Source organism: Lissotriton vulgaris, unplaced genomic scaffold, assembly GCF_964263255.1.
Source record: "Lissotriton vulgaris unplaced genomic scaffold, aLisVul1.2 SCAFFOLD_1198, whole genome shotgun sequence".
Taxonomy (NCBI): Eukaryota; Metazoa; Chordata; class Amphibia; order Caudata; family Salamandridae; genus Lissotriton; species Lissotriton vulgaris.
Window position 1 is genome coordinate 682,131 of NW_028255539.1, and position 27,460 is coordinate 709,590.

A 27,460-nucleotide genomic window follows, 5' to 3' on the forward strand; every position below is an offset into this window, starting at 1 on the left:
TAGCCCCACTACGCGCCACCCGCCTCCCTCCCGCCTCCCTCCCTAAATGCTTCAATTAGCTTAAAAATTAATTATAAACCACTTACCCTGTCCGCTGCTGTGTCCCTGGGGCTCCATCTCGTCATTGTGCTGCCGCCGCCGCCGTTTTGGATACTAATGCGCATGCGCGGGTGGCCGCGCATGCGCATTAGTATCCGTGATGGTGGCGGATGACGAGAGGGAGCCCTGGGGACGCAGCAGACAAGGTAAGTGGTTTTATAATTAATTTTTAAGGTAATTGAAGCATTTAGGGAGGGAGGCGGGTGGCGGGCAACTTCGCTACGCCCACGGTGTGGGCATAGTGTTGCCTGCTAGCCTACTTCGCACAGGGCGAAGTAGGCAACACTACGCCCACTCCGTGGGTGTAGCGAAGTAGTTCGCCCAGGGTTACTAAACACAGAAAGAGGCATGATGCATACATACCATGTACAAATGGGGAGAAATAATAGGAGTGTGATGATAGAGCCAGTAAACAGGAAGCCTATGGTCGGGCTGAAGCCCACAAAGTATACACAACATGTCTCGAGGAGACAGCGTAAGCGCTGTCTAGCCGAGACCTAAAAAAGATTCCCATTTTGGAAAACAAAGGCAGGGACAGGGAACTCCATCCCTCCATTGGCAGCCAATCACATGAGGATCATAAATTGCAAACTGCTTAGTAAAATTCACCAGCAGGTCATTTGAACAATTTGCAGTACAACCTAGTATTAAATAGGTCACACCCCAAACTGAATTCCCTTTCCTAAGCTAATTGTTCTGCAAAATGCGCAACCTGGTTTCTGAGTGATACATCTGTCCTCAGACTCCTTAGGATATGTGCCAGTGGTGTCGTTCCTCATGGTCAGTGTGATCAGGGAGGTGTCGGACCTCCACATGAGTTGGGTGTCTAACATCTGGTCTGGGTATAAGTAGTATCTCATTGCAGAAATCATGCAATATGGTAAAAATCAATAACCCCATGTACAGAAGTTCTCATAAATTATTTATTATTTTGCAAAAAGAACATTTTGGATAATTATAAGTTATTTCCATCATCAGTGGGCAGATGCAGACATCATTTCCTTGCTATGATTTAAAGTCTCTGTAACTCTGACTTAAACAGACATTCTGGAAATGTCGAGTTGTTTTTGGAACGTTAAACCTACCCCAGGTGTTCTTCAGTTAAAGCAAATGCACCGGTTATGCAGAAATCGATTAGCTGTTCACTGAAAGCTAAGCATTCTTAGTAGAAGACACCGTGCTGCTGAGACTTGGAGTAAACCGCAGTAGTTTGCTGCTCAGACATATGAAGCGAACAAGCCTGTGTTGCTGGGGCCACCCTGTTGAAGGCCTGCTGGGGGGTGGTGTGGGCCCTGAAGAATGGACTTACTAGCCCTGTAGAGAATGACTGTTTGAGTCACTGTGGCTTCTGGGTTAGCTTGGGGGGGCTGTAGGATGGGTGGTTGGTGGTTGAGGGGCTCTTGGAGAAGGTAGGTCTTGTTCTGTGACAGTCTTCAGGCTTCCGGCCAATGAGAGACATCCAACTGTGTAAAACAAGACGTCGAAGGCTTCGAAGAGAAGGCTGAGCACTGGTTTCATGTCCATCTATTCCACTCCTTTCATAAACTCCAGGAACTCTGTGAAGTAAAGGAAAATACACGTCAGCAAGTGTTGTGGCTGCTCAATACCCTCACTGCGGAGGTAGGTGGAGCTCAAGCGGAGGTAGGCGGAGCTCAAGCGGAGGTAAGCGGAGCTCAGGTGGAGGTAGGCTGAGCTCACGCGGCGCTGGATGCTCATGTAGCTCTATGGTTCAAACAATTCTGAAATCCTGGAGCTATCTCGTGTTGCATGTTATGTATATTTGTAATGCGCACTATCACCCGCGAGGGTAACCTTCAAAGTGTTTTACAAGTGAAGACAAACATGTCCTTCTTCAGGATGCTGTTGCACCAATGCTAGTGGGGTAGTGTGGTTAATAATACACAGTACAAGACATAGTGTAGATTTGTGCATTAGTGCTGGGGCAGCAACTTTTGTTATGTATATTTGTTGTTGATTGATACACACTCAATGAAACAACCATCCCACATGTCTCTGGTTCTCCTGGAGGTTTAAACATTGGCTGCGTCTACAAGGCGCACCTGTTTTACCACACCTGTCTGGTTCTTTATTGTAAATTACATTTTGCTTCAATCCTCAAAGTATGAAAGTGGAGTCACATCCATGGGTTTCAGGAAAGAGGGTTGTAAGTGGTGGACCTGTCTGGGATCTGTTGACTAGTCATCACTCCCTGGGGCACCCTAGGGTGTGAGCTCTAGCTCCCTGGGACACCCTAGGGTGTGAGCTCTCAGTGGCAGCGTCACTTCATCAAAGGCAAGTAGTGTGCGCACAAGTCTTGCTGCACAGAGAAGGTGTCATCTAAGAGGGGGGGCGATTCTAAGTGCAGCTGCAGAGTGGGGAGGTCGCTGTCACTCCCTTGCTGTGGAGTAGGAGAGGGGCTGACACCCAAGCGTAGACCATAGGGCCCTACGCTGGCAGTAGGGCAGGCTAAAGGATCAGATGCTGGATCTAGGAGATACAAACTGGAGACTTGGGGTACAAGTGACCCTTCTTTGGTCAGCTCTGCCCCTGGACCTCTTGACTGCTCAGACACTATGACCTGCTACCAGCTTTCCTGTAGGACCCACAGCTCAGGTGCCCTCAGCACTTCCCTCCACAACACTCACTGCTCAGACCCCAAAGACTCACCGTCATAGTCAATCTTGCCGTCGTTGTTCTTGTCGCCGTCCCTCATCAGCTCTTCAATGTCATCTTCGGTGATGGTCTCTCCGGTGGCTTCCAGCATGATCTTCAGCTCCTCCAGGTCGATGTAGCCATCCGCGTTTCTGTGTAAGCCAAGAACGTAACCTTAGCATTTGATCGAATTTAGGAACAGCGACACAGAGAAGCACTCGTACCCTCGCTACGTGTGCAAGCCAAAGATGTGACCTCAGCATTGGATCTGTCTTAGGAACAGCGACACGAAAAAGCTCTCGTACCCTCGCTACGTGTGCAAGCCAAAGATGTGACCTCAGCATTGGATCTGTCTTAGGAACAGCGACACGGAGAAGCTCTCGTACCCTCGCTACGTGTGCAAGCCAAAGATGTGACCTCTGCATTGGATCTGTCTTAGGAACAGCGACACAGAGAAGCTCTCGTACCATCGCTACGTGTGCAAGCCAAAGATGTGACCTCAGCATTGGATCTGTCTTAGGAACAGCGACACAGAGAAGCTCTCGTACCCTCATCACATGGTCTGCTATGTTCTTTCACAACACCACAGTGGAAATATCGAACCACAGGTATATTGTGACCATAATATCGACTATTGAAATATCATACCTGTAGATTTACTATTAATTCCACCACGAGGATATTTTGGGAGCTGAAATGATGGTCATTTAAATCCATAGTACATTATTTCAATCCAATCATAGCAGTGACATGAGCAGCAACACTCAGAAACCAACAATGCAACAAAATGCAAACATAAAAAACAGCAATTAAAATGATATACGTACTTATTCTGCACATAAGTACATTCTTATCTCACATATTTTTCAAAAATATCTTGATCTTGGAAGGATGGAAGGCTGAATGAACTAGTCAGGGTCTAAATCAGAAGCTGTTGAAACCACTGCCCCAAGCGTCCACATGGCTAGTTGTACTGTTTGTGGCGTTTTCAACACAATTTACCTATTGTCTGTGTGACCCAGAGGCAGAAATAATGCACCAGTCTTAGTGCAGAGATGGGGGAAGGACCACTGCAAGTGCATGGAGCAAGCAAGCATGCCCTGAAGATCAATGCACCCCCTGTGCCGGGAGCAGTGGGGCCCGCGGTGACGAAACATAACATAGACTTCTGTTCACCTCCAGAGGATGGAGAGCAACAGAGAAAAGTGATGGCAGAGAGTGAACCCAGGGTACAAAAGAGAGAATGGTCATTGGAAAGGAAGGTATCTCCCCCTCACGATTATCAACACGCCAACAGCCCTCCCCCTTTGCCTCTCTGACACTGTAGAGGGCCAATCTCTGCTGGTTGGAGTGAACCTGGAGGGTAGAACATGTTCAACACAGCTAAAGCAGGGGTCACCTCATGCAAAGCCCTGAGGGAATGTCAAAACTGAGACTCTTCCTCTCATTCGAAGCAATGAGTGCATCTATGAACTGAGGCGTCTTCTCCAAAGCCCTGAGTGAGTCTCAAAATTGAGACAAATTCTTATCCGATGCAAGGAGTGAATCATGACGCTGAGGTGTGTTCATCTCATCTAAAAGAACTGGAAGCTGATACACGCCCTTCTGATCTGAAACCGTGAGAGAGTCTAGGGGCTGGGACATGGTCCTCTTATCTGAGACCATGAGTGAATCTAGAGCCGGGACATGACCATCTCAGCTGAGACCATGAGTGAACCTAGAGGCCGGGACATGACCATCTCAGCTGAAGCCATGAATGAATCTGGAGTTTGGGACATGGTCATCTCAGCTGAGACCATGAGTGAATCTACAGGCCGGGACATGACCATCTCAGCTGAAGCCATGAATGAATCTGGAGTTTGGGACATGGTCCTCTTATCTGAGACCATGAGTGAATCTAGAGCCGGGACATGGTCCTCTTATCTGAGACCATGAGTGAATCTAGAGCCGGGACATGACTATCTCAGCTGAAGCCATGAGTGAATCTGGAGGCCGGGACATGACCATCTCAGCTGAGACCATGAGTGAATCTACAGGCTGGCCCATGGTCATCTCATTATTTTTATTTATTTATTTATTTGAAGTTTTATATAGTGCTGGCTAGACCCGGAGGTATCAGAGCGCTTCACGACAACATAAGAAAACGTAGAAAACAGTTAAACCGGATATCACATGCAGCAAGCAAATCCATCACATTATAACATAAGCGAGAAGAGGAGTAAGGGTGAAAAACGTACTATTTTAAACAATGTAGGGGACGACAAGTACAAACATAATATACATGGGCAATAAATTAGCGTTGGAGAAGCTAGGAATGTTATGAGCAGTGGGTGAGTGTAATGATGGTATGTAAGGAAAACTGACAAAACGAAGTAGGGGAAAAGAAAGTTCAGTCTGTGTGGGGGTTAAGGACCCCAGTATGAGTTGAGAAGGCGGAGTTTGAGGTATTTTTTAAAGCTGAGGTAGGTGGGGTTGCAGCCCAGGTCACGAGGAAGGGAATTCCAGATGCATGGAGCGTTCCCTGAGAAGGAGCGAGATTGGGTGGATTTCTTTTTTAGCAGTGGGGGGATTAGGAGGAGTGAATTGGAGCTTCTCAATAGTGTGGTGCAACCCCCTTTTTTGAGCTTGTTTGTTAAGTATAGCAGGGTTTGTTGTTGAAGGGCTTTGTGCGTGATGTGGGCTGTTTTGTAGAAGCAACTTCCTTCAATAGGGAGCCATTTAAGGGCTTTCAGGGCTGTGAAGATGTGGTCACATTTTTTACAATCCATGATGAGTCTAGCCCCCAAGTTGAGAACAGCTCTAAGTGTGGCCAGGTGAATTTTGGGGGTTCCTGTCAGGATAGCGTTGCCATAGTCTGATCGAGATAGGACTAAGGATTGGACAACTGATTTGAAGTCGTTAGCAGGAAGGAAGGGCTTGATTTTCTTGAGGTGACGGAGAGTATAGAATGCTCCTTTGGCCGAGTTTTTTATATGGTCTGTTAGATCAAGCTTTTTATCAAGCGTGAGACACAGGGATTTCGCCGAGTCAGATAGGGAGAGTGAGCAGTTGAGGGTATTCAGGTCAGTGATCCAGCTTTGGATGGGAGCCGATTGAGAAGAGAATGATTTCAGTTTTTTAGGGTTTAGTTTAGGGTGATTGGCGTAGAACCAGGATTGGATTTTGTTTAAGGTATTGTCTAAGTGGAGGATATCAGAGTGTGATTTAATATTGTAATAGATTTGGGTGTCGTCGGCATAAAGGTGATAGTTGATTCCCGCTTGTTTCAGTTTGAGGCTGAGGGGTTCCATAAAGAGGTTGAAGTGAGAGGGTGAAAGGACAGAGCCTTGAGGAACACCCAAGGAGACAGGCGTCGGGTCAGAGAGGCAGGATTTGAGTTTGATTTGTTGTGTACTGTGTTGGAGGAAGGAGGTGAACCATTTGAGGACAACCCCGTTAAGGCCAAAGCTGGATTGAAGCGAGGTTAATAAGAAGGCATGATTGACAGTGTCAAATGCCGCCGAGTGGTCGAGGAGGATCAGAAGGCAAGCTCTTTATGTAGGTCGTCAACAATGTTCCGCATTGCGGTTTCCGTGCTGCAGCCTTTCCTGAAGCTGATTGAAGGGAGTCAAGTAGGTTAAAATTACTAATGTGATTGTTCATTTGTAACAAGGCACCTTTTTCCAGGGCTTTAGCAAGAAGTGGGAGGTTAGAGATTGGTCGGGGTTGTTAGGATCGTTGGGGTGCGCAGTTAGGTTTTTAGGAATGGGCGTGATTTGTCCGAGTTGGAGGGAGTCGGGGATACATCCAGAGGCGAGGGAGGTATTAATGGTCTTGGTCGGTATACAACCGTTACCACGCATCTTTTACCACGAAATACTGTTACAACGAAACTATTACAACGCAAGTGTATTTACAACGCATGTATTTACAGCGCATTACACTACAACGCAGATAATATTACAATGCATACCATTACAACGTAAGTATAGGTAAGTTTATCTTTTTTTAAAAACATTTATTAGGGGTATTGGGTTATGGGTTACAGGGGTATTTTATGGGTTCTGGGCTGGGTTTGGGTTTTGGGGTACAGGGGAATTTTTAGGGTTCAGGGCTGGGTTTGGGTTATGGGGTACAGGGGTATTTTTAGGGTTCAGGGCTGGGTTTGGGGTACAGGGGTATTTTTAGGGTTCAGGGCTGGGTTTGGGTTATGGGGTACAGGGGTATTTTTAGGGTTCAGGGCTGGGTTTGGGTACAGGGGTATTTTTAGGGTCCAGGGCTGGGTTTGGGTTATGGGGTACAGGGGTATTTTTAGGGTTCAGGGCTGGGTTATGGGGTACAGGGGTATTTTTAGGGTTCAGGGCTGGGTTTGGGTTTTGGGGTACAGGGGTATTTTTAGGGTTCAGGGCTGGGTTTGGATTATGGGGTACAGGGGTATTTTTAGGGTTCAGGGCTGGTTTTGGGGTACAGGGGTATTTTTAGGGTTCAGGGCTGGGTTTGGGTTATGGGGTACAGGGGTATTTTTAGGGTTCAGGGCTGGGTTTGGGTTTTGGGGTACAGGGGTATTTTTAGGGTTCAGGGCTGGGTTTGGGTTATGGGGTACAGGGGTATTTTTAGGGTTCAGGGCTGGGTTTGGGTTTTGGGGTACAGGGGTATTTTTAGGGTTCAGGGCTGGGTTTGGGTTATGGGGTACAGGGGTATTTTTAGGGTTCAGGGCTGGGTTTGGGTTATGGGGTACATGGGTATTTTTAGGGTTCAGAGCAGGGTTTGGGTTATGGGGTACAGGGGTATTTTTTAACATATATATTAACAAATTCTTTTATAAAATTTAATTGAAATAATTAAATTATTTAAAAAATTATTAATTACATAATTTAAAAAAATTATATACTTACGTTGTAATGGTATGCGTTGTAATAGTATCTGCGATGTAATGTCATGCGTTGTAAAGGTATGCGTTGTAAGGGATCCTGCGTTGTAAAAATTGCGTGCTAATGGTATGCGTGGGTAAAAGTATGCATGCTAACAACATACATCCGTCTTGGTCAAATAGGGGTGATGAAATGGTTGAGGTTGTGAACTAGGGACAAAGGGAGAGGATCTTTGGTATGTGAAGATGTTTAAGTTTGGTTATAATAGTGGAGAATTCGAGCTCGGTCATGGGGTGGAAGTTGTGCCAGGAGGCGTTATTTTCCAATTGAAAGGTAGGAGGTATGGGAGTGGGTGATGTTTGAATGGGTCGGAGGTTGGAAGAATGAGGTGGTAGGGGTGTTGCAGCCCAGGAGGTAGTGTTGAAAGCAGTGTTGCTGATAAATTGGGGGTTGGGTGGGTCCTGGGTTTGAAGGAAGGATTGATCAATTTTAGCAATTTTTTCAGAGAAGAAACTGGCAATTCTCTCACATCTCGAGATTGATGCTTTCATCACTAGGGGGGGGGCGAAGAAGTTTGTTTTCTAACTATGTTAAAAAGTTCTCTGGGCCTGTTTTTGGGCCTATCAAGGTGAGCACGGAAAAAGGTAGCCTTTTCGTTAAAAATGCGTTTCCTATAGGTGGATCTAGCAGTTCTGAGGAGGGCGAGGTGAGAGGGAGAAGGATGTTGTCTCCAAGTTCTTTCTGCCAGTCGAAGCGGACGTCTTTCGTTATTTAGTTTGGGATTGAACCAAGATTTAGATTGGATTTTTTTTGTGGTTTAAGTTTAAGGGGGGCAACTTGGTCTAGTACCTCACTTACAGTCATATTGAAATGGTTAGTGAGCTCTGTAGCATTTTGAGAGCGCAGGGTGAGATGAAGTTGAGCTTGTAGTTTATCCTCAAGAACATCTGAGACCATGAGTGAATCTGGAGGCTGAGACATGGTCATGTCATCTGAGACCATGATTGAATCTAGAGGATGGGACATGGTCATCTCAGCTGAGACCATGAGTGAATCTACAGGCTGGGACATGGTCATCTCAGCTGAGACCATGAGTGAATCAAGAGGCTGGGACATGGTCATCTCATCAGAGACCATGCGTGAATCAAGAAGCTGGGACATGGTCATCACATCAGAGACCATGAGTGAATCTAGAGGCTGGGACATGATCATCTCATCTGAGACCATGAGTGAATCTAGAGGCCGGGACATGGTCATCTCATCAGAGACCATGCGTGAATCAAGAAGCTGGGACATGGTCATCACATCAGAGACCATGAGTGAATCTAGAGGCTGGGACAGGGTCATCTCAGCTGAGACCATGAGTGAATCTAGAGGCTGAGACATGGCCATCTCAGCTGAAAACATAAGTGAATCTGTGATATGGTCATCTTATCCTTGACCATGAGTGAATCCAGAGTTGGGACACTGTGGTCTGATCTGAAACTGTGAGTGAATCTGTTGGCTGTGCTATGGTCATCTTGGCAGAAGCAATTAGAGAAGCTGGAGGCTGGGACATGGCCATCTCACCTGAAGCAAAAAGTCAATCTAGATGCTGGGACATGTTATTTGCAGCTAAAACCATGATTGACTCTGGAGGATCGGAAATGGAAATCTCGGCTGAAACAGTGAGTGACTGGAAGGTCCACCAGGTTCTCACCAAGAATAGTTACCCGGAAGTATCCACAGTCATCCAAACCACACAGGTGCTCGTGGGGTCTCATTGTGAGCCGGTGTCATCACTTCTGGCTTCAGGCCTTAACCTGGCCTCTAGGGTTCTAGGGGGTGATTTATATGTAGTGGTATCCGTTCTCCATCGCCGTGGGGATGGAGAATACATACTGCTGAATTAAATGTGGGCAGACCTTCAGTTTGTCCACATTGGAGACTCCTCTGTCCCCGCCGTGGCCACTCTTGTCTGACAGCCCTGGGAAGTTATCGCCATTGGAGAAATGGTTACATGTCTGCCTGCCCAATTTAGATAAATAATTTTTTACTGTTCCGTACCATCAGGTAAAACTTGGTGGTAAGGAACTGTAAAAAACATTATAATTCTCCACCTGCCATGAGAGAATACTCTTGTGGCGAGGGGAGAATTATATATTTTTCTTTACGAGAAGAAAATCCTGTCTGGGGATTTTCTTTTTGTAAATGAAAGAACCATCCCTCTTTGCTTCAGGGCTGCGCCCTGCTGATGACGCCCCAGAGCACAGAGTAACGTGCAGTGCCAGGATTGGAACTGTTGTGACAGCAGTTCCTGTCAATGTTTCATAGATGACCCACAGCTTTGCGCTCATTCATAAATTCGCGGACGGTCTCTCCACCTTGGGGGCGGAGTAACTTACTCCATCCTCATGGATGAACGGCGGCCATTCGTCCAAGATTCAAATTACCCCCTTAGTGTTTCTGGGCACATGAAGAAGGTACCACTGATGCTGTGATGGCCCCTGTGAATCCTCCTCTTTTTTTCATGCTTCGTTTGTGTCGGTGCTTCACAGGCAAGTCTCAGGGGCTCGTTTTAGATGTGTATCTACATCGAAGTTGGTCACACTTTCATGAATGCACCTCCTTCAGAAGGAAGGTTCCTGTCGAGGTCACAACCTTGGCATTTCAAGCAATTTCTCTTCCTATTTAATTCGCCTTGGTCCTACCCTGATAATCTGAGACCCTCAATACCTCCTTGGGGTGAAATCTGAAGGATGTAGGTACCTCCCACTCGAAGAGTTTACCATTCAGGGGCACGACCCTCTGATGTGAATCCCTCCATGGCCAGCTCCCTCCAAGGCTTCAGCCTGAGTGAGTGAATGAATGAATGAATGAATGACTTACTTGTCAAACATCCGGAAGAGGTCCGACAGCTCTTCCTCTGACTTTCCTTTGCTGTCGTCTTTCATGCACCGGACCATCATGACCAGGAACTCGTCGAAGTCCACGGTGCCGCTGCCTGGGGAGGAAGGAGAGGCGTCAGAAGGAGGGCAGTGCAGCCTCAGTGCGGGCATCACCAGTATGGAAATATGAAACAAAATGAAAGGGACGGGAGGTGACTCCCTGCACCCCGCCCAGCTCCACCGGACCCAGGTCCCTGCACCCGGCCCAACTCCACCGGACTCCGGTCCCTGCACCCGGCCCAACTCCACCGGACCCAGGTAGCCGGGTTAGCTGTCACCTGAGATGAACTGATTTACCATAAATCACTGATGCATTGAGTGGATCGGGGGCCTGAAGTCTCACGATTCTTGCATTATTCAATCAATCAATCAATCAATCAGGATTTGTAAAGCACGCTATTCACCCATGAGGGAATCCAGGCGCTATTTCCAGCCCTTTTACGCCTTCCCAGTGCAGCTCCCTCACTTACGTCTCCAGAATGAGAGCACGCACTTGCACCCATCGTGCCTTGTTGTGTAGTACGCTATAGTTTGATCTCGACCCGTCATTCAGCGAGGGCTCCCATGCGTTTGACCCCTGGAGAGGAGCCAGAAAGAAGACCTACCGTCCTCGTCCACCTCGTCGATCATCTCCTGCAGCTCCTCGGGGGTGGGGTTCTGCCCCAGCATCCTCATCACCTTCCCCAGCTCCTTGGTGCTGATGCAGCCGTCCTCCGCACCCAGGACGAAGATGTCGAAGGCCGCCCTGAACTCTGCAGAAAGACAAAACAAAACCCTCATGAGAAGCCGCCACTGCACCCACCCTAAATCCAGCGTGCCTGGTGGGGGTGGGGGGGGTGGGGGGGCACATCCCTCATGAGAAGCCGCCACTGCACCTACCCTGAATCCAGCGAGCCTGGTGGGGAGGGACGCCACATCCCTCATGAGAAGCCGCCACTGCACCCACCCTGAATCCAGCGAGCCTGGTGGGGAGGGACGCCACGTCCCTCATGAGAAGCCGCCACTGCACCCACCCTGAATCCAGCGAGCCTGGTGGGGAGGGACGCCTGCACCACAGCAGAGGGTGAACAACCAGGCTGTGGAGGTGGGGATGGTTGAAGGTGTCTGAGATGTTTCTGATTATCAAGAACCAGGGGGCCTCCGCGCCCCTACATATAGCTTAACATGTGGCTGGTGCTGAAGCAGAGATCCATGGATGTCCTGAAGAAGCCGGGCTACACCTGACTCTGTGGGCCCGATTCACAGAACTAACTTAAGACAAAATCCTAAACTTACTACTTTTGGTATTCACAGAAGTTAGGATTTTGTCTTAAGTTTGTCTTAAAACAGACTTAAGACAAAATCTTAACTTAAGTCTGTCTTAAGACAAAATCCTAACTTCTGTGAATACCAAAAGTAGTAAGTTTAGGATTTTGTCTTAAGTTAGTTCTGTGAATCGGGCCCTGTGTGAGGAATGTGGTGTGTTATATGCTTTAACTGTGAGACCTCGCCGTGTAATACACCCACAGAACCATCTTGAGTCTTATCAAGCTCATTGGACCGAAATATCGAAAGGTAAGTAGAGATATTCTATACCTCACTCCACATGTACCTAGGTTATACATATATATTCAAGGCGCAAAGAAGGCGCTATGAATAGTGCATCTATTCTCCCTCTGTAGGCTCTGACCTGTGGATATATTTCAGTGTTGAAGTAAAGTCGCGGCACTCACCGTTCTTCTGCTCTTCCGTCAGCTGTTCAACCTGGGGGGGAGAGAGAGGCCGGGCTGTGAGATCTCAGCTCCAATCCCATTCATTGCTTCATTTATACTTTAAATGCAGTTATTTCCGTTTCATACAACCAAATAAACAAATGATATCAAACCAACAGCACGAAAGAGGCGGTCCATAGACTTATGAAAGTATCCCACCCCTTCCCATGGTTTACACCCCCCTTTCCTGTGGCGTTGAACCTGCTTCCGTTTGCACCGAGTTCCTTCATAAACACGTCACTCCCTCTATAGCTACATGACCACCACCGCAGAGCCATCGCCGGATAATCCTTTCTAAAGTCTCACTGTGCGTGACGCAGGTCACTAGTACAGGTGGCACGGGTTCGGGTGGCACAGGATCAGGTGTGACGCGTTCTGGTGTCACAGCTGTCGTAGGTTCAGGTGTCAAAAACCAAGGGATCCACACTTACGGGAAAGTACAGAAGTGTTTCTCCAGACTACGTGTGTCTCCTCCAATGGTGGAACGCACACAGCTTTGTTTAAATACCCCTCACCCACCAAAAGGACCCTTGGTGGCATGATTCATCATCGGGGTCTTCCCACCCCGCTGCAGGACGGGGCGTGCTGCGACCTACGACTACATGGGAGCACTGGTTATGAAAAACAACACTATGCGTGTTTTAGGAGTGTGTGTGTGGAAGGGTCAGAAGTGAGTGAATGGTGAATGGTGAAAAATAAAAAAATACCTGGCTCCGTGGAATTTTTTTTTTAATGTTCCTTTGAGCTCGTATCGTTAAAAGTGGGGAATGAGCTGGAGATACTATGCTTTAATGAGCAGCGTCTCCTGTGTGGTCATGGTTCAACGCCCTCCCCTGGCTTCTCATCAGCACCTAGAACAGGTCCCTTCTACACTCAAATCAAAACAACTGTGGGGCATATTATCAAGGGATTTATCTCTGCTTTTTTTGGCTTTAAAAGCCAAGAAAGCGGAGATAAAATTATCTCCCCATCAGCAACAGGGTGCTAATGCGCAAATTCACATGTTAGCACCCTTTTTATCTACGCTTCCCCTTGCATCTCTAATGAGGTGCAAAGGGGGCGTTCCAGAGAAAAATATTAGGAGAAATGTTGTTAAGCGACATTTCTCCTATTATCAAGATTTCCGCTAACCCTGTTAGTGATAAAAAAAAGCAGCGCTAACCGCGGTTAGCGCTGCTTTTTTTACACCTGGTATTTTCCTGACTTAACCATGATATCCTATGGAAGGTGGATATCATGGCTAAGTTTGTGAGCCCCTATCATCAAGCTAACGCCAAACTTTGAGAGATAATCGTTGGTTTTTCAGCGATAATCTCTCATTTGGCAGTTAGCGCGAGGATTTTGATCACTTCTGAAATAAACGTTGCTAATAGCAAGTTATCTCTGCGATAATTTCCGGCGATGCTTAGCGATAAAAAAAATTGTTGCAAAGCCTAGTTAGCGATAAATATCGCTACTCGTTGGTAATATGCCCCTGTGTATTTACATATAATCCTAACTAAGTGGTGCACATAAATTTTACATGCACGGTATACTATACCCCAGAAGGGATATTGCTGAATGGGTTTCTTATATCGCCCAGAAAATGCCCCAAGAGCCTTCAAAACAGGAGGGAATGGATACCTATAGTCACACAAACATCAGGCGACCTCCTCAGCAGGACTCTGCCTCGCTGCGAAGAGACTCTGTAGTATATGGACAGTACTGGCACTTCTTAGCGGAGTCTGTAGTTTATGGACAGTACCAGCACTTCTTAGCAGAGTCTGTAGTTTAGGGACAGTACCAGCACTTCTTAGCAGAGTCTGAAGTTTAGGGACAGTACCGGCACTCCTTAGCGGAGTCTGTAGTTTATGGACAGTCCCGGCACTTCTTAGCAGCGTCTGTAGTTTAGGGACAGTACCAGCACTTCTTAGCAGAGTCTGTAGTTTATGGACAGTGCCGGCACTTCTTAGCAGAGTCTGTAGTTTAGGGACAGTACTGGCACTTCTTAGAAGACTCTGTAGTTTATGGACAGTGCCGGCACTTCTTAACAACGTCTGTAGTTTATGGACAGTAGCGGCACTTCTTAGCAGACTCTGTAGTTTATGGACAGTACCAGCACCTCTCAGCATAGTATCTGTAGTTTATGGGGGTCCGGGCCCTATTCAGCAGAGTCTCTGTAGTTTATGGATAGTACCGGTACTTCTTAGCAGAGACTCTGGGCCCGATTCACAGAACTAATTTAAGACAAAATCCTAAACTTACTACCATTTTGGTATTCACAGAAGGCACTTACTCATTTCGGTATTCACAGAAGTTAGGAGTCCTAACTTTACTACTCCTAAACTGAGAAAAATCCTAACTTTAAGACTTTCTGTATTCACAGAAGGCATTTAGGAGTCCTAAAGTTAGGAGTCCTAACTTTACTACTCCTAAACTGAGAAAAATCCTAACTTTAAGACTTTTGGTATTCACAGAAGGCATTTAGGAGTCCTAAAGTTAGGACTCCTAACTTTACTACTCCTAAACTGATAAAAATCCTAACTTTAGGACTTTTGGTATTCACAGAAGGCATTTAGGACTCCTAACTTCTGTGAATACCGACATAAGTAAGTGCCTTCTGTGAATAACAACATGGTAGTAAATTTAGGATTTTGTTTTAAATTAGTTCTGTGAATCGGGCCCTCTGTAGTTTATGGACAGTACCGGCACTTCTAAGCAGAGTCTCTGTAGTTTATGGACAGTACCGGCACTTCTCAGCAGATACTCTGTAGTTTATGGACAGTACTGGCACTTCTCAGCAGAGGCTCTGTAGTTTATGGACAGTACCGGCACTTCTCAGCAGAGACTCTGTAGTTTATGGACAGTGCCGGAAGTTCTCAGCAGAGTCTGTAGTTTATGGACAGTACCAGCACTTCTTAGCAGAGTCTGTAGTTTATGGACAGTATCGGCACTTCTCAGCAGAGACTCTGTAGTTTATGGACAGTGCCGGAAGTTCTCAGCAGAGTCTGTAGTTTATGGACAGTACCGTTACTTCTCAGCAGAGGCTCTGTAGTTTATGGACAGTACCGGCACTTCTTAGCAGAGTCTGTAGTTTATGGACAGTACCGGCACTTCTTACCAGAGTCTGTAGTTTATGGACAGTATCGGCACTTCTCAGCAGAGACTCTGTAGTTTATGGACATTGCCGGAAGTTCTCAGCAGAGTCTGTAGTTTATGGACAGTACCAGCACTTCTTAGCAGAGTCTGTAGTTTATGGACAGTATTGGCACTTCTCAGCAGAGACTCTGTAGTTTATGGACAGTGCCGGAAGTTCTCAGCAGAGTCTGTAGTTTATGGAGAGTATCTGCACTTCTCAGCAGAGACTGTAGTTTATGGACAGTATCTGCACTTCTCAGCAGAGACTCTGTAGTTTATGAACAGTGCTGGCACTTCTCAGCAGAGACTCTGTAGTTTATGGACAGTACCGGCACTTCTAAGCAGTGTCTCTGTAGTTTATGGACAGTACCGGCACTTCTCAGCAGACACTCTGTAGTTTATGGACAGTACTGGCACTTCCCAGCAGAGGCTCTGTAGTTTATGGACAGTACCGGCACTTCTTAGCAGAGTCTGTAGTTTATGGACAGTATCGGCACTTCTCAGCAGAGACTCTGTAGTTAATGGACAGTGCCGGAAGTTCTCAGCAGAGTCTGTAGTTTATGGACAGTACCAGCACTTCTTAGCAGAGTCTGTAGTTTATGGACAGTGCTGGCACTTCTCAGCAGAGACTCTGTAGTTTATGGACAGTACCAGCACTTCTCAGCAGAGACTCTGTAGTTTATGGACAGTACCAGAACTTCTCAGCAGAGTCTGTAGTTTATGGACAGTACCGGCACTTCTCAGCAGAGATTCTGTAGTTTATGGACAGTGCCGGAAGTTCTCAGCAGAGTCTGTAGTTTATGGACAGTACCAGCACTTCTTAGCAGAGTCTGTAGTTTATGGACAGTATTGGCACTTCTCAGCAGAGTCTCTGTAGTTTATGGACAGTGCCGGAAGTTCTCAGCAGAGTCTGTAGTTTATGGACAGTATCTGCACTTCTCAGCAGAGACTGTAGTTTATGGACAGTATCTGCACTTCTCAGCAGAGACTCTGTAGTTTATGAACAGTGCTGGCACTTCTCAGCAGAGACTCTGTAGTTTATGGACAGTACCGGCACTTCTAAGCAGTGTCTCTGTAGTTTATGGACAGTACCGGCACTTCTCAGCAGACACTCTGTAGTTTATGGACAGTACTGGCACTTCCCAGCAGAGGCTCTGTAGTTTATGGACAGTACCAGCACTTCTTAGCAGAGTCTGTAGTTTATGGACAGTATCAGCACTTCTCAGCAGAGTCTCTGTAGTTTATGGACAGTGCTGGCACTTCTCAGCAGAGACTCTGTAGTTTATGGACAGTACCAGCACTTCTCAGCAGAGACTCTGTAGTTTATGGACAGTACCAGAACTTCTCAGCAGAGTCTGTAGTTTATGGACAGTATCTGCACTTCTCAGCAGAGACTCTGTAGTTTACGGACAGTGTCAGCCCTTATCAGCAGAGACTCTGTAGTTTATGGACAGTATCGGCACTTCTCAGCAGAGTCTCTGTAGTTTATGGACAGTACCGGTACTTCTTTTCTGATTCTTTGTAGTTTATGGACAGTACCAGCATTTTTCAGCAGAGACTCTGTAGTTTATGGACAGTACCGGTACTTCTTAGCAGAGTCTGTAGGTTATGGACAGTACCGGTACTTCTTAGCAGAGTCTGTAGTTTATGGACAGTACCAGTACTTTTCAGCAGAGACTCTGTAGTTTATGGACAGTACCAGCATTTTTCAGCAGAGGCTCTGTAGTTTATGGACAGTACCGGCACTTCTTAGCAGAGTCTGTAGTTTATGGACAGTAGCGGCACTTCTTAGCAGAGTCTGTAGTTTATGGACAGTATCGGCACTTCTCAGCAGAGACTCTGTAGTTTATGGACAGTGCCGGAAGTTCTCAGCAGAGTCTGTAGTTTATGGACAGTACCAGCACTTCTTAGCAGAGTCTGTAGTTTATGGACAGTGCTGGCACTTCTCAGCAGACACTCTGTAGTTTATGGACAGTACTGGCACTTCCCAGCAGAGGCTCTGTAGTTTATGGACAGTACCAGCACTTCTTAGCAGAGTCTGTAGTTTATGGACAGTGCTGGCACTTCTCAGCAGAGACTCTGTAGTTTATGGACAGTACCAGCACTTCTCAGCAGAGACTCTGTAGTTTATGGACAGTACCAGAACTTCTCAGCAGAGTCTGTAGTTTATGGACAGTATCTGCACTTCTCAGCAGAGACTCTGTAGTTTATGGACAGTATCGAGACTTCTCAGCAGAGTCTCTGTAGTTTATGGAAAGTGCTGGCACTTCTCAGCAGAGACTCTGTAGTTTATGGACAGTACCAGCACTTCTCAGCAGAGACTCTGTAGTTTATGGACAGTACCAGAACTTCTCAGCAGAGTCTGTAGTTTATGGACAGTATCTGCACTTCTCAGCAGAGACTCTGTAGTTTATGGACAGTGCCGGCCCTTATCAGCAGAGACTCTGTAGTTTATGGACAGTATTGGCACTTCTCAGCAGAGTCTCTGTAGTTTATGGACAGTATCGGCACTTCTCAGCAGAGTCTCTGTAGTTTATGGACAGTACCGGTACTTCTTTTCTGATTCTTTGTAGTTTATGGACAGTACCAGCATTTTTCAGCAGAGACTCTGTAGTTTATGGACAGTGCCGGAAGTTCTCAGCAGAGTCTGTAGTTTATGGACAGTACCGGCACTTCTCAGCAGAGGCTCTGTAGTTTATGGACAGTACCGGCACTTCTTAGCAGAGTCTGTAGTTTATGGACAGTACCGGCACTTCTTAGCAAAGTCTGTAGTTTATGGACAGTACCGGCACTTCTTAGCAGAGTCTGTAGTTTATGGACAGTATCGGCACTTCTCAGCAGAGACTCTGTAGTTAATTGACAGTGCCGGAAGTTCTCAGCAGAGTCTGTAGTTTATGGACAGTACCAGCACTTCTTAGCAGAGTCTGTAGTTTATGGACAGTGCTGGCACTTCTCAGCAGAGACTCTGTAGTTTATGGACAGTACCAGCACTTCTCAGCAGAGACTCTGTAGTTTATGGACAGTACCAGAACTTCTCAGCAGAGTCTGTAGTTTATGGACAGTATCTGCACTTCTCAGCAGAGACTCTGTAGTTTATGGACAGCGCCGGAAGTTCTCAGCAGAGTCTGTAGTTTATGGACAGTGCCAGCACTTCTTAGCAGAGTCTGTAGTTTATGGACAGTATTGGCACTTCTCAGCAGAGACTCTGTAGTTTATGGACAGTGCTGGCACTTCTCAGCAGAGACTGTAGTTTATGGACAGTATCTGCACTTCTCAGCAGAGACTCTGTAGTTTATGGACAGTATCTGCACTTCTCAGCAGACACTCTGTAGTTTATGGACAGTACTGGCACTTCCCAGCAGAGGCTCTGTAGTTTATGGACAGTACCAGCACTTCTTAGCAGAGTCTGTAGTTTATGGACAGTGCTGGCACTTCTCAGCAGAGACTCTGTAGTTTATGGACAGTACCGGCACTTCTCAGCAGAGACTCTGTAGTTTATGGACAGTACCAGAACTTCTCAGCAGAGTCTGTAGTTTATGGACAGTATCTGCACTTCTCAGCAGAGACTCTGTAGTTTACGGACAGTGCCGGCCCTTATCAGCAGAGACTCTGTAGTTTATGGACAGTACCAGAACTTCTCAGCAGAGTCTGTAGTTTATGGACAGTGCTGGCACTTCTCAGCAGAGTCTGTAGTTTATGGGGTGTCCGAGCCCCATTCAGCAGAGCTTCTGCCCTTTAACACTCACCAGCAGTTAACAATAGCTCACATGTGTCCTTGACGCCCACCTTGTGTTGTTCATGACAGCTGCGGTTGGGGAAGGGGGGGGGGGGGGGGGGTCAGCAATAACAATAGCTGTGGGGGCAGAGGAGGGTAGCAATAGGGGGGGGCAGGGAGGGGTAGGGTAGCAGTGGCCGGGGTGGGGGCTGTTTTGGGAGATAACAATAGCTGCTGGGGGCGAGGGTGGGCATACCCCTGTGATGGACCGGACAGCTGTGTGGGTGGTGGTGGAGGGGGGGGGGGGTCACACTGTCTTCCTATTGTCCTGGCGGGCACTGGCACGGCTGAGGCAGACCCCCCACCCCCGCCTGGTGAACACTTGCCGTGCCCCCTCCCTGGTAAGAGGACTCCCCGAGGCCGGGTATTTTTATCACGGGCCTCAGAGGTGGGAGGGGGGAGATAAACCTGGGCATTGTTCCGCGCTCGGCATCCGGCGGGGGCTGCTGGGGGGCTTTATCTCGTCTCTTGTCCTCAGCCTCGGCCCCGCATTCTTCCTAGAATTAGACCTGCCTCTGCCAGGCCTTATGTGGGCATGAGAGGGAGCGAGGGCTCCGTGGGTGGGGGCACCCGGGCACCCCCACCCACCCACACCCAGGGCTGTGCACTGGACCCCGCACAGGTCCGGCTGCACGGGGGGGGGGGGGGGGGGGGGGGGCTGTCATTGTGCAGATTTGGTGTTAAGTGCAAACGCCCTCGGAATAGAAGCAGCCAGAGCAGTACACACGCACTGGCACGCACACTCACTCACTGACACGCACTGGCACGCACACTCACACGCACCCACTGCTGCGGGCAGAGGGGAGCCCCCCCCCCCCCCCCCCGCTGCTTTTAGTTTTGGAGGTTGGTGCTCCTTGAAACGCCGAAGATTTATGCTTTTAATACACATTCGTTATAAAAACTACCCTATTCGGGTTAAGAGTCTCACAGTCTGCCTTCCTGAGATTTTAATAGCTTGGCCTTCCCCCGTAAGACCCCCTCGCTGCTGAGATTATCGGGGGATGTGTGTGTTGATTCTATTGCACAGATGGAGAGTGCACGCAGTGTGCATGTGGGCAGTGAGGGCACGCAGTGTGCGTGTGGGCAGTGAGGGCACGCAGTGTGCGTGTGGGCCTCGTTTCTATGTATGTATTCAGGCGCAAAAGTAGAACCTTGAAAAGTGGGTATAATGTGGGGGTGGAGTCGGAGCACTTGTAGGGCCCTTATCCTCATACTCGCACCCCTCATGATCAAATAACTGAAACCCCAGAATCCTCTGCAGGGAACGTACTCTCAAGAGCATCTGTCCACCTTTACTCACCTCTAAGCACACTCACTTACCACTCTAACACCTGCACTCACCATACAGGCACCTTCATGTATCACACACTCACTTACCACTCTAACACCTACACTCACCATACAGGCACCTTCGTGTATCACACACTCACTTACCACTCTAACACCTACACTCACCATACAGGCACCTTCGTGTATCACACACTCACTTACCACTCTAACACCTACACTCACCATACAGGCACCTTCGTGTATCACACACTCACTTACCACTCTAACACCTACACTCACCATACAGGCACCTTCGTGTATCACACACTCACTTACCACTCTAACACCTACACTCACCATACAGGCACCTTCGTGTATCACACACTCACTTACCACTCTAACACCTACACTCACCATACAGGCACAGACTCTCTTACCACTCTAACACCTACACTCACCATACAGGCACCTTCGTGTATCACACACTCACTTACCACTCTAACACATACACTCACCATACAGGCACCTTCGTGTATCACACACTCACTTACCACTCTAACATCTACACTCACCATACAGGCACCTTCGTGTATCACACACTCACTTACCACTCTAACACCTACAGTTGCCATACAGGCACCTTCATGTACCACACAATCAGGTACACTCAAGAGCGGCAGCCCACCTTTAATCACCTCCAAGCATCCTCAACATTCTAACATCTGCCCTCACCATACAGGCATCTCAACGTATCACACACACACTCCTTCTGAGCTGAGCTGCCAGTGTGGTGAGACATTTCCCCGGGTGGAAGCTAGAAGTTTGTTTGCAGTGAGTGAGTGTAACTGTTGTGACAGAGATTACTTATGAAGGATGAGAATGCGTACATTAAAGGTGGAAGTGTTTGTGTAGTGAGTAAAAGTGTTAGGAGGAGATTTCATAAAGACTTTAGGCCATATTATCAAGAAAGGGCGATACATTATCGCTGCTTTTATCGACAGGAAACTGCCACTAAAGCGGCGATAATCGGCTTGATAATACGCCCTTGTGAATTCCTGTAGAAGCCCAGGTGCTGATGATAACCTGGCTTCTATGGGAATTCACAAGGCCATATTATCAAGCCAATTATCGCTGCTTTAGCAGCATTTTCCTGTCGATAAAACCGGCGATAATGTATCGCCCTTTCTTGATAATATGGCCCTTTATGCCGTGTTTGCATCACAAAAATGGCGCAAATCGACACAAAATCTTTTTTTTCCTATTTACTTTTCAGCGCTAAACTTGTTTAGGGTTGGAAATATCGTGAAAGTAACACAAAGCAGAGCAATATGCTTCTTTGCATCACTTAGTGCCAAGCCGGTGTAATACCTATGAATGACACTTATGAATGACATTTTAATGGTATTAACCTTATGCTTATAAATCCTGTTGTAGCGGACTTCACCAGAGGGCGGAGACATGCAACTCTACGCTCGCTCATAAATCCAGTTGTAGCAGGCTCCACCAGAGGGCGGAGACATGCAACTCTACGCTCGCTCATAAATCCTGTTGTAGAGAAGGCGGATACATGCAACTCTACACTCGCGTATAAATCCTTTTGTAGCGGGCTCCACCAGAGGGTGGAGACATGCAACTCTACACTCGCTCATAAATCCTGTTGTAGCGGGCTCCACCAGAGAGCAGAGACATGCAACTCTACGCTCGCTCATAAATCCTTTTGCAGCGGGCTCCACCAGAGGGTGGAGACATGCAACTCTACACTCGCTCATAAATCCTGTTGTAGCGGGCTCCACCAGAGAGCAGAGACCTGCAACTCTACGCTCGCTCATAAATCCTGTTGTAGAGAAGGCGGATACATGCAACTCGACACTCGCATATAAATCCTGTTGTGGCGGGCGCCACCAGAGGGCGGAGACATGCAACTCTACACTCGCTTATAAATCCTGTTGTAGCGGGCTCCACCAGAGGGCGGAGACATGCAAATCTACGCTCGCTTATAAATCCTCTTGTAGCGAGCTCCATCAGAGGGCGGAGCCATGCAACTCTACACTGGCGTTTAAATCCTGTTGTAGCGGGCTCCATCAGAGGGTGGAGACATGCAACTCTACGCTCGCTTTTAAATCCTGTTGTAGCGGGCTCCACCAGAGGGCGGAGACATGCAAATCTACGCTTGCTTATAAATCCTGTTGTAGCGAGCTCCATCAGAGGGCGGAGCCATGCAACTCTACACCTGCGTTTAAATCCTGTTGTAGCGGGCTCCACCAGAGGGCGGAGACATGCAACTCTACACTGGCGTTTAAATCCTGTTGTAGCGAGCTCCATCAGAGGGCGGAGCCATGCAACTCTACACTGGCGTTTAAATCCTGTTGTAGTGGGCTCCACCAGAGGGCGGAGACATGCAACTCTACGCTCGCTTTTAAATCCTATAGTAGCAGGCTCCACCAGAGGGTGGAGACATGCAACTCTACGCTCGCTTATAAATCCTGTTGTAGCGGGCGCCACCAGAGGGCAGAGACATGCAACTCTACACTCGCGTATAAATCCTGTTGTAGCAGGCTCCACCAGAGGGTGGAGACATGCAACTCTACGCTCACTCATAAATCCTGTTGTAGCGGGCGCCACCAGAGAGCGGAGACATGCAACTCTACGCTCGCTCATAAATCCTGTTGTAGCTGGCTCCACCAAAGGGCGGAGACATGCAACTCTACACTCGCGCATAAATCCTGTTGTAGAGAAGGCGGAGACATGCAACTCGACACTCGCGTATAAATCCTGTTGTAGCGAGCTCCACCAGAGGGTGGAGATATGCAACTCTACGCTTGCTTATAAATCCTGTTGTAGCGGGCGCTACCAGAGGGCGGAGACATGCAACTCTACGCTCGCTCATAAATCCTGTTGTAGAGAAGGCAGATACATGCAACTCTACACTCGTGTATAAATCCTTTTGTAGCAGGCTCCACCAGAGAGCAGAGACATGCAACTCTACGCTCGCTCATAAATCCTGTTGTAGAGAAGGCGGATACATGCAACTCTACACTCGCGTATAAATCCTGTTGTAGCGGGCGCCACCAGAGGGCGGATACATGCAACTCTACACTCGCGTATAAATCCTGTTGTAGCGGGCTCCAACAGAGGGTGGAGACATGCAACTCTATGCTCGCTCATAAATCCTGTTGTAACGGGCGCCACCAGAGAGCGGAGACATGCAACTCTACGCTCGCTCATAAATCCTGTTGTAGCGGGCTCCACCAGAGGGTGGAGACATGCAACTCTAGGCTCGCTTATAAATCCTGTTGTAGAGAAGGCGGAGACATGCAACTCGACACTCGCGTATAAATCCTGTTGTAGCGGGCGCCACCGGAGGGCGGAGACATGCAACTCTACGCTCGCTTTTAAATCCTATTGTAGCAGGCTCCACCAGAGGGCGGAGACATGCAACTCTACACTCGCGTATAAATCCTGTTGTAGCGGGCGCCACCAGAGGGTGGAGACATGCAACTCTAGGCTCGCTTATAAATCCTGTTGTAGCAGGCTCCACCAGAGGGTGGAGACATGCAACTCTACGCTCGCTTATAAATCCTGTTGTAGCGGGCTCCACCAGAGGGCGGAGACATGCAACTCTACGCTCGCTTTTAAATCCTATTGTAGCAGGCTCCACCAGAGGGCGGAGACATGCAACTCTACACTCGCGTATAAATCCTGTTGTAGCGGGCGCTACCAGAGGGTGGAGACATGCAACTCTAGGCTCGCTTATAAATCCTGTTGTAGCAGGCTCCACCAGAGGGTGGAGACATGCAACTCTACGCTCGCTTATAAATCCTGTTGTAGCGGGCTCCACCAGAGGGTGGAGACATGCAACTCTAGGCTCGCTTATAAATCCTGTTGTAGCGGGCGCTACCAGAGGGTGGAGACATGCAACTCTAGGCTCGCTTATAAATCCTGTTGTAGCGGGCTCCACCAGAGGGCGGAGACATGCAACTCTACACTTAGGTGTCATTCTACAGTCGGAATTATTGAATAGCAAAAAAAGTATACTTATTCCTAGGTGTAGTAACAGGTGAAGTAACAGGTTTACAAATGAGTAAATCTACACGTATGAATTAAGGTGTGTGAATCAGGCCCTACACTGTGGGAAGAGGTTCAAAAGTTATTTCAGAAAACATAGTTTCATTTAATAAACATTTATAGATGCGTTAGCAGTTCCAGGAGCATTTACTAAACTAGAACCGTGAAAGGTGGAAGGTACTTCTGACTAAAGCAGGTCGGGCTGGAAGGGATTGGGCGTCCTGGGTGAGCTTGCACTGCTGGGGTGCTGTGCGTGAAAGCTGCCTTGTGTAGAGTGTAACTTGGGCGCTGTGTGTTGGGTGTGTCTGCAGTGTGCCCTGTGTCCGCAGCGTGTGGAGTGGGCCTCATGTGTGGTGTCTGGGGTGTGCTCTGATTGTTCCTTGGGATGAATGTTGTGTGCACGGAGTGTGCCTGTAGTATGCCTCATGTGTGGTGCTTGGGGTGTGCTGTGAGTGTCCCTTTGGGTGACCGATGTGTTCCCGGGGTGTGCCTGTAGTATGCCTCATGTGTGGTGTCTGGGGTGTGCTCTGAGGGTCCCTTGGGGTGACCGATGTGTGCCCGGGGTGTGCCTGTAGTATGCCTCATGTGTGGTGCTTGGGGTGTGCTGTGAGTGTCCCTTTGGGTGACCGATGTGTTCCCGGTGTGTGCCTGTAGTATGCCTCATGTGTGGTGTCTGGGGTGTGCTCTGAGGGTCCCTTGGGGTGACGATGTGTGCCCGGGGTGTGCCTGTAGTATGACCTATGTGTGGTCCCTTGGGGTGACTGATGTGTGCCCGGGTTATGCCTGTAGTATGCCTCATGTGTGGTGTCTGGGGTGTGCTGTGAGTGTCCCTTTGGGTGACCGATGTGTTCCCGGGGTGTGCCTGTAGTATGCCTCATGTGTGGTGTCTGGGGTGTGCTGTGAGTGTCCCTTTGGGTGACCGATGTGTTCCCGGGGTGTGCCTGTAGTATGCCTCATGTGTGGTGCTTGGGGTGTGCTGTGAGTGTCCCTTTGGGTGACCGATGTGTTCCCGGGGTGTGCCTGTAGTATGCCTCATGTGTGGTGTCTGGGGTGTGCTCTGAGGGTCCCTTGGGGTGACCGATGTGTGCCCGGGGTGTGCCTGTAGTATGACCTATGTGTGGTCCCTTGGGGTGACTGATGTGTGCTCGGGGTGTGCCTGTAGTATGCCTCATGTGTGGTGCTTGGGGTGTGCTGTGAGTGTCCCTTTGGGTGACCGATGTGCTCCCGGGGTGTGCCTGTAGTATGCCTCATGTGTGGTGTCTGGGGTGTGCTCTGAGGGTCCCTTGGGGTGACCGATGTGTGCCCGGGGTGTGCCTGTAGTATGACCTATGTGTGGTCCCTTGGGGTGACTGATGTGTGCCCGGGTTATGCCTGTAGTATGCCTCATGTGTGGTCCCTGGGGTGTGCTGTGAGTGTCCCTTTGGGTGACCGATGTGTTCCCGGGGTGTGCCTGTAGTATGCCTCATGTGTGGTGTCTGGGGTGTGCTGTGAGTGTCCCTTTGGGTGACCGATGTGTTCCCGGGGTGTGCCTGTAGTATGCCTCATGTGTGGTTCTTGGGGTGTGCTTTGAGTGTCCCTTGGGGTGACTGTTGTGTGCCCGGGGTGTGCCTGTAGTATGCCTCATGTGTGGTGCCTGGGGTGTGCTCTGAGGGTCCGTTGGGGTGACTGTTGGGTGCCCGGGGTGTGCCTGTAGTATGACTCATGTGTGGTGTCTGGGGTGTGCTCTGAGGGTCCCTTGGGGTGACTGATGTGATGTGTGCCCGGCTTGTGCCTGTAGTATGCCTCATGTGTGGTGCCCGGGGTGTGCCTGTAGTATGCCTCATGTGTGGTGCCTGGGGTGTGCCTTTAGTATGCCTCATGTGTGGTGCCTGGGGTGTGCTCTGAGGGTCCCTTCGGGGTGAATCTTGTGTGCCCGGGGTGTGCCTGTAGTATGCCTCATGTGTGGTGCTTGGGGTGTGCTGTGAGTGTCCCTTGGGGTGACCGATGTGTGCCCGGAGTGTGCCTGTAGTATGCCTCATGTGTGGTGTCTGGGGTGTGCTCTGATTGTTCCTTGGGATGAATGTTGTGTGCACGGAGTGTGCCTGTAGTATGCCTCATGTGTGGTGCTTGGGGTGTGCTGTGAGTGTCCCTTGGGGTGACCGATGTGTGCCCGGGGTGTGCCTGTAGTATGCATCATGTGTGGTGTCTGGGGTGTGCTCTGAGTGTCCTTTGGGGTGACCGTTGTGTGCCCGGGGTGTGCCTGTGGTATGCCTCATGTGTGGTGCCTGGGGTGTGCTGTGAGTGTCCCTTGGGGTGACCGATGTGTGCCCGGGGTGTGCCTGTAATATGCCTCATGTGTGGTGTCTGGGGTGTGCTCTGAGGGTCCCTTGGGGTGACTGTTGTGTGCCCGGGGCGTGCCTGTAGTATGACTTATGTGTGGTCCCTTGGGGTGACTGATGTGTGCCCGGGTTATGCCTGTAGTTGTAGTATGCCTCATGTGTGGTACTGGGGTGTGCTGTGAGTGTCCCTTGGGGTGACTGATGTGTGCCCGGGGTGTGCCTGTAGAATGCCTCATGTGTGGTGTCTGGGGTGTGCTCTGAGGGTCCCTTGGGGTGACTGATGTGTGCCCGGCTTGTGCCTGTAGTATGACTCATGTGTGGTGCCTGGGGTGTGCTCTGAGGGTCCCTTGGGGTGAATCTTGTGTGCCCGGGGTGTGCCTGTAGCATGACTCATGTGTGGTGCCTGGGGTGTGCTGTGAGCGTCCCTTGGGGTGACCAATGTGTGCCCGGGGTGTGCCTGTAGTATGACTTATGTGTGGTCCCTTGAGGTGACTGATGTGTGCCCGGGTTAAGCCTGTAGAATGCCTCATGTGTGGTGTCTGGGGTGTGCTCTGAGGGTCCCTTGGGGTGACTGATGTGTGCCCGGCTTGTGCCTGTATTATGCCTCATGTGTGGTGCCTAGGGTGTGCTGTGAGTG

The 27,460-nt window shown here is 48.9% G+C and overlaps 1 protein-coding gene across 1 annotated transcript in view; it reads right to left on the reverse strand.

The window, feature by feature from the left end:
* Positions 1 to 1,004: 1,004 nt before the first annotated feature.
* LOC147659101 (troponin C, slow skeletal and cardiac muscles) overlaps positions 1,005 to 27,460 on the reverse strand; it is a 36,998-nt gene continuing 10,542 nt past the window's right edge. Inside the window, exons 2-6 of the mRNA XM_086951971.1 lie at positions 12,241 to 12,271; positions 11,134 to 11,280; positions 10,470 to 10,584; positions 2,767 to 2,903; positions 1,005 to 1,655 (exon numbers count right to left, since the gene is read on the reverse strand). Of these exons, the coding sequence (XP_086808097.1) occupies positions 1,624 to 1,655; positions 2,767 to 2,903; positions 10,470 to 10,584; positions 11,134 to 11,280; positions 12,241 to 12,271 (462 nt within the window). The 3' untranslated portion in view covers positions 1,005 to 1,623. The remainder of the gene's footprint in view (positions 1,656 to 2,766; positions 2,904 to 10,469; positions 10,585 to 11,133; positions 11,281 to 12,240; positions 12,272 to 27,460) is intronic.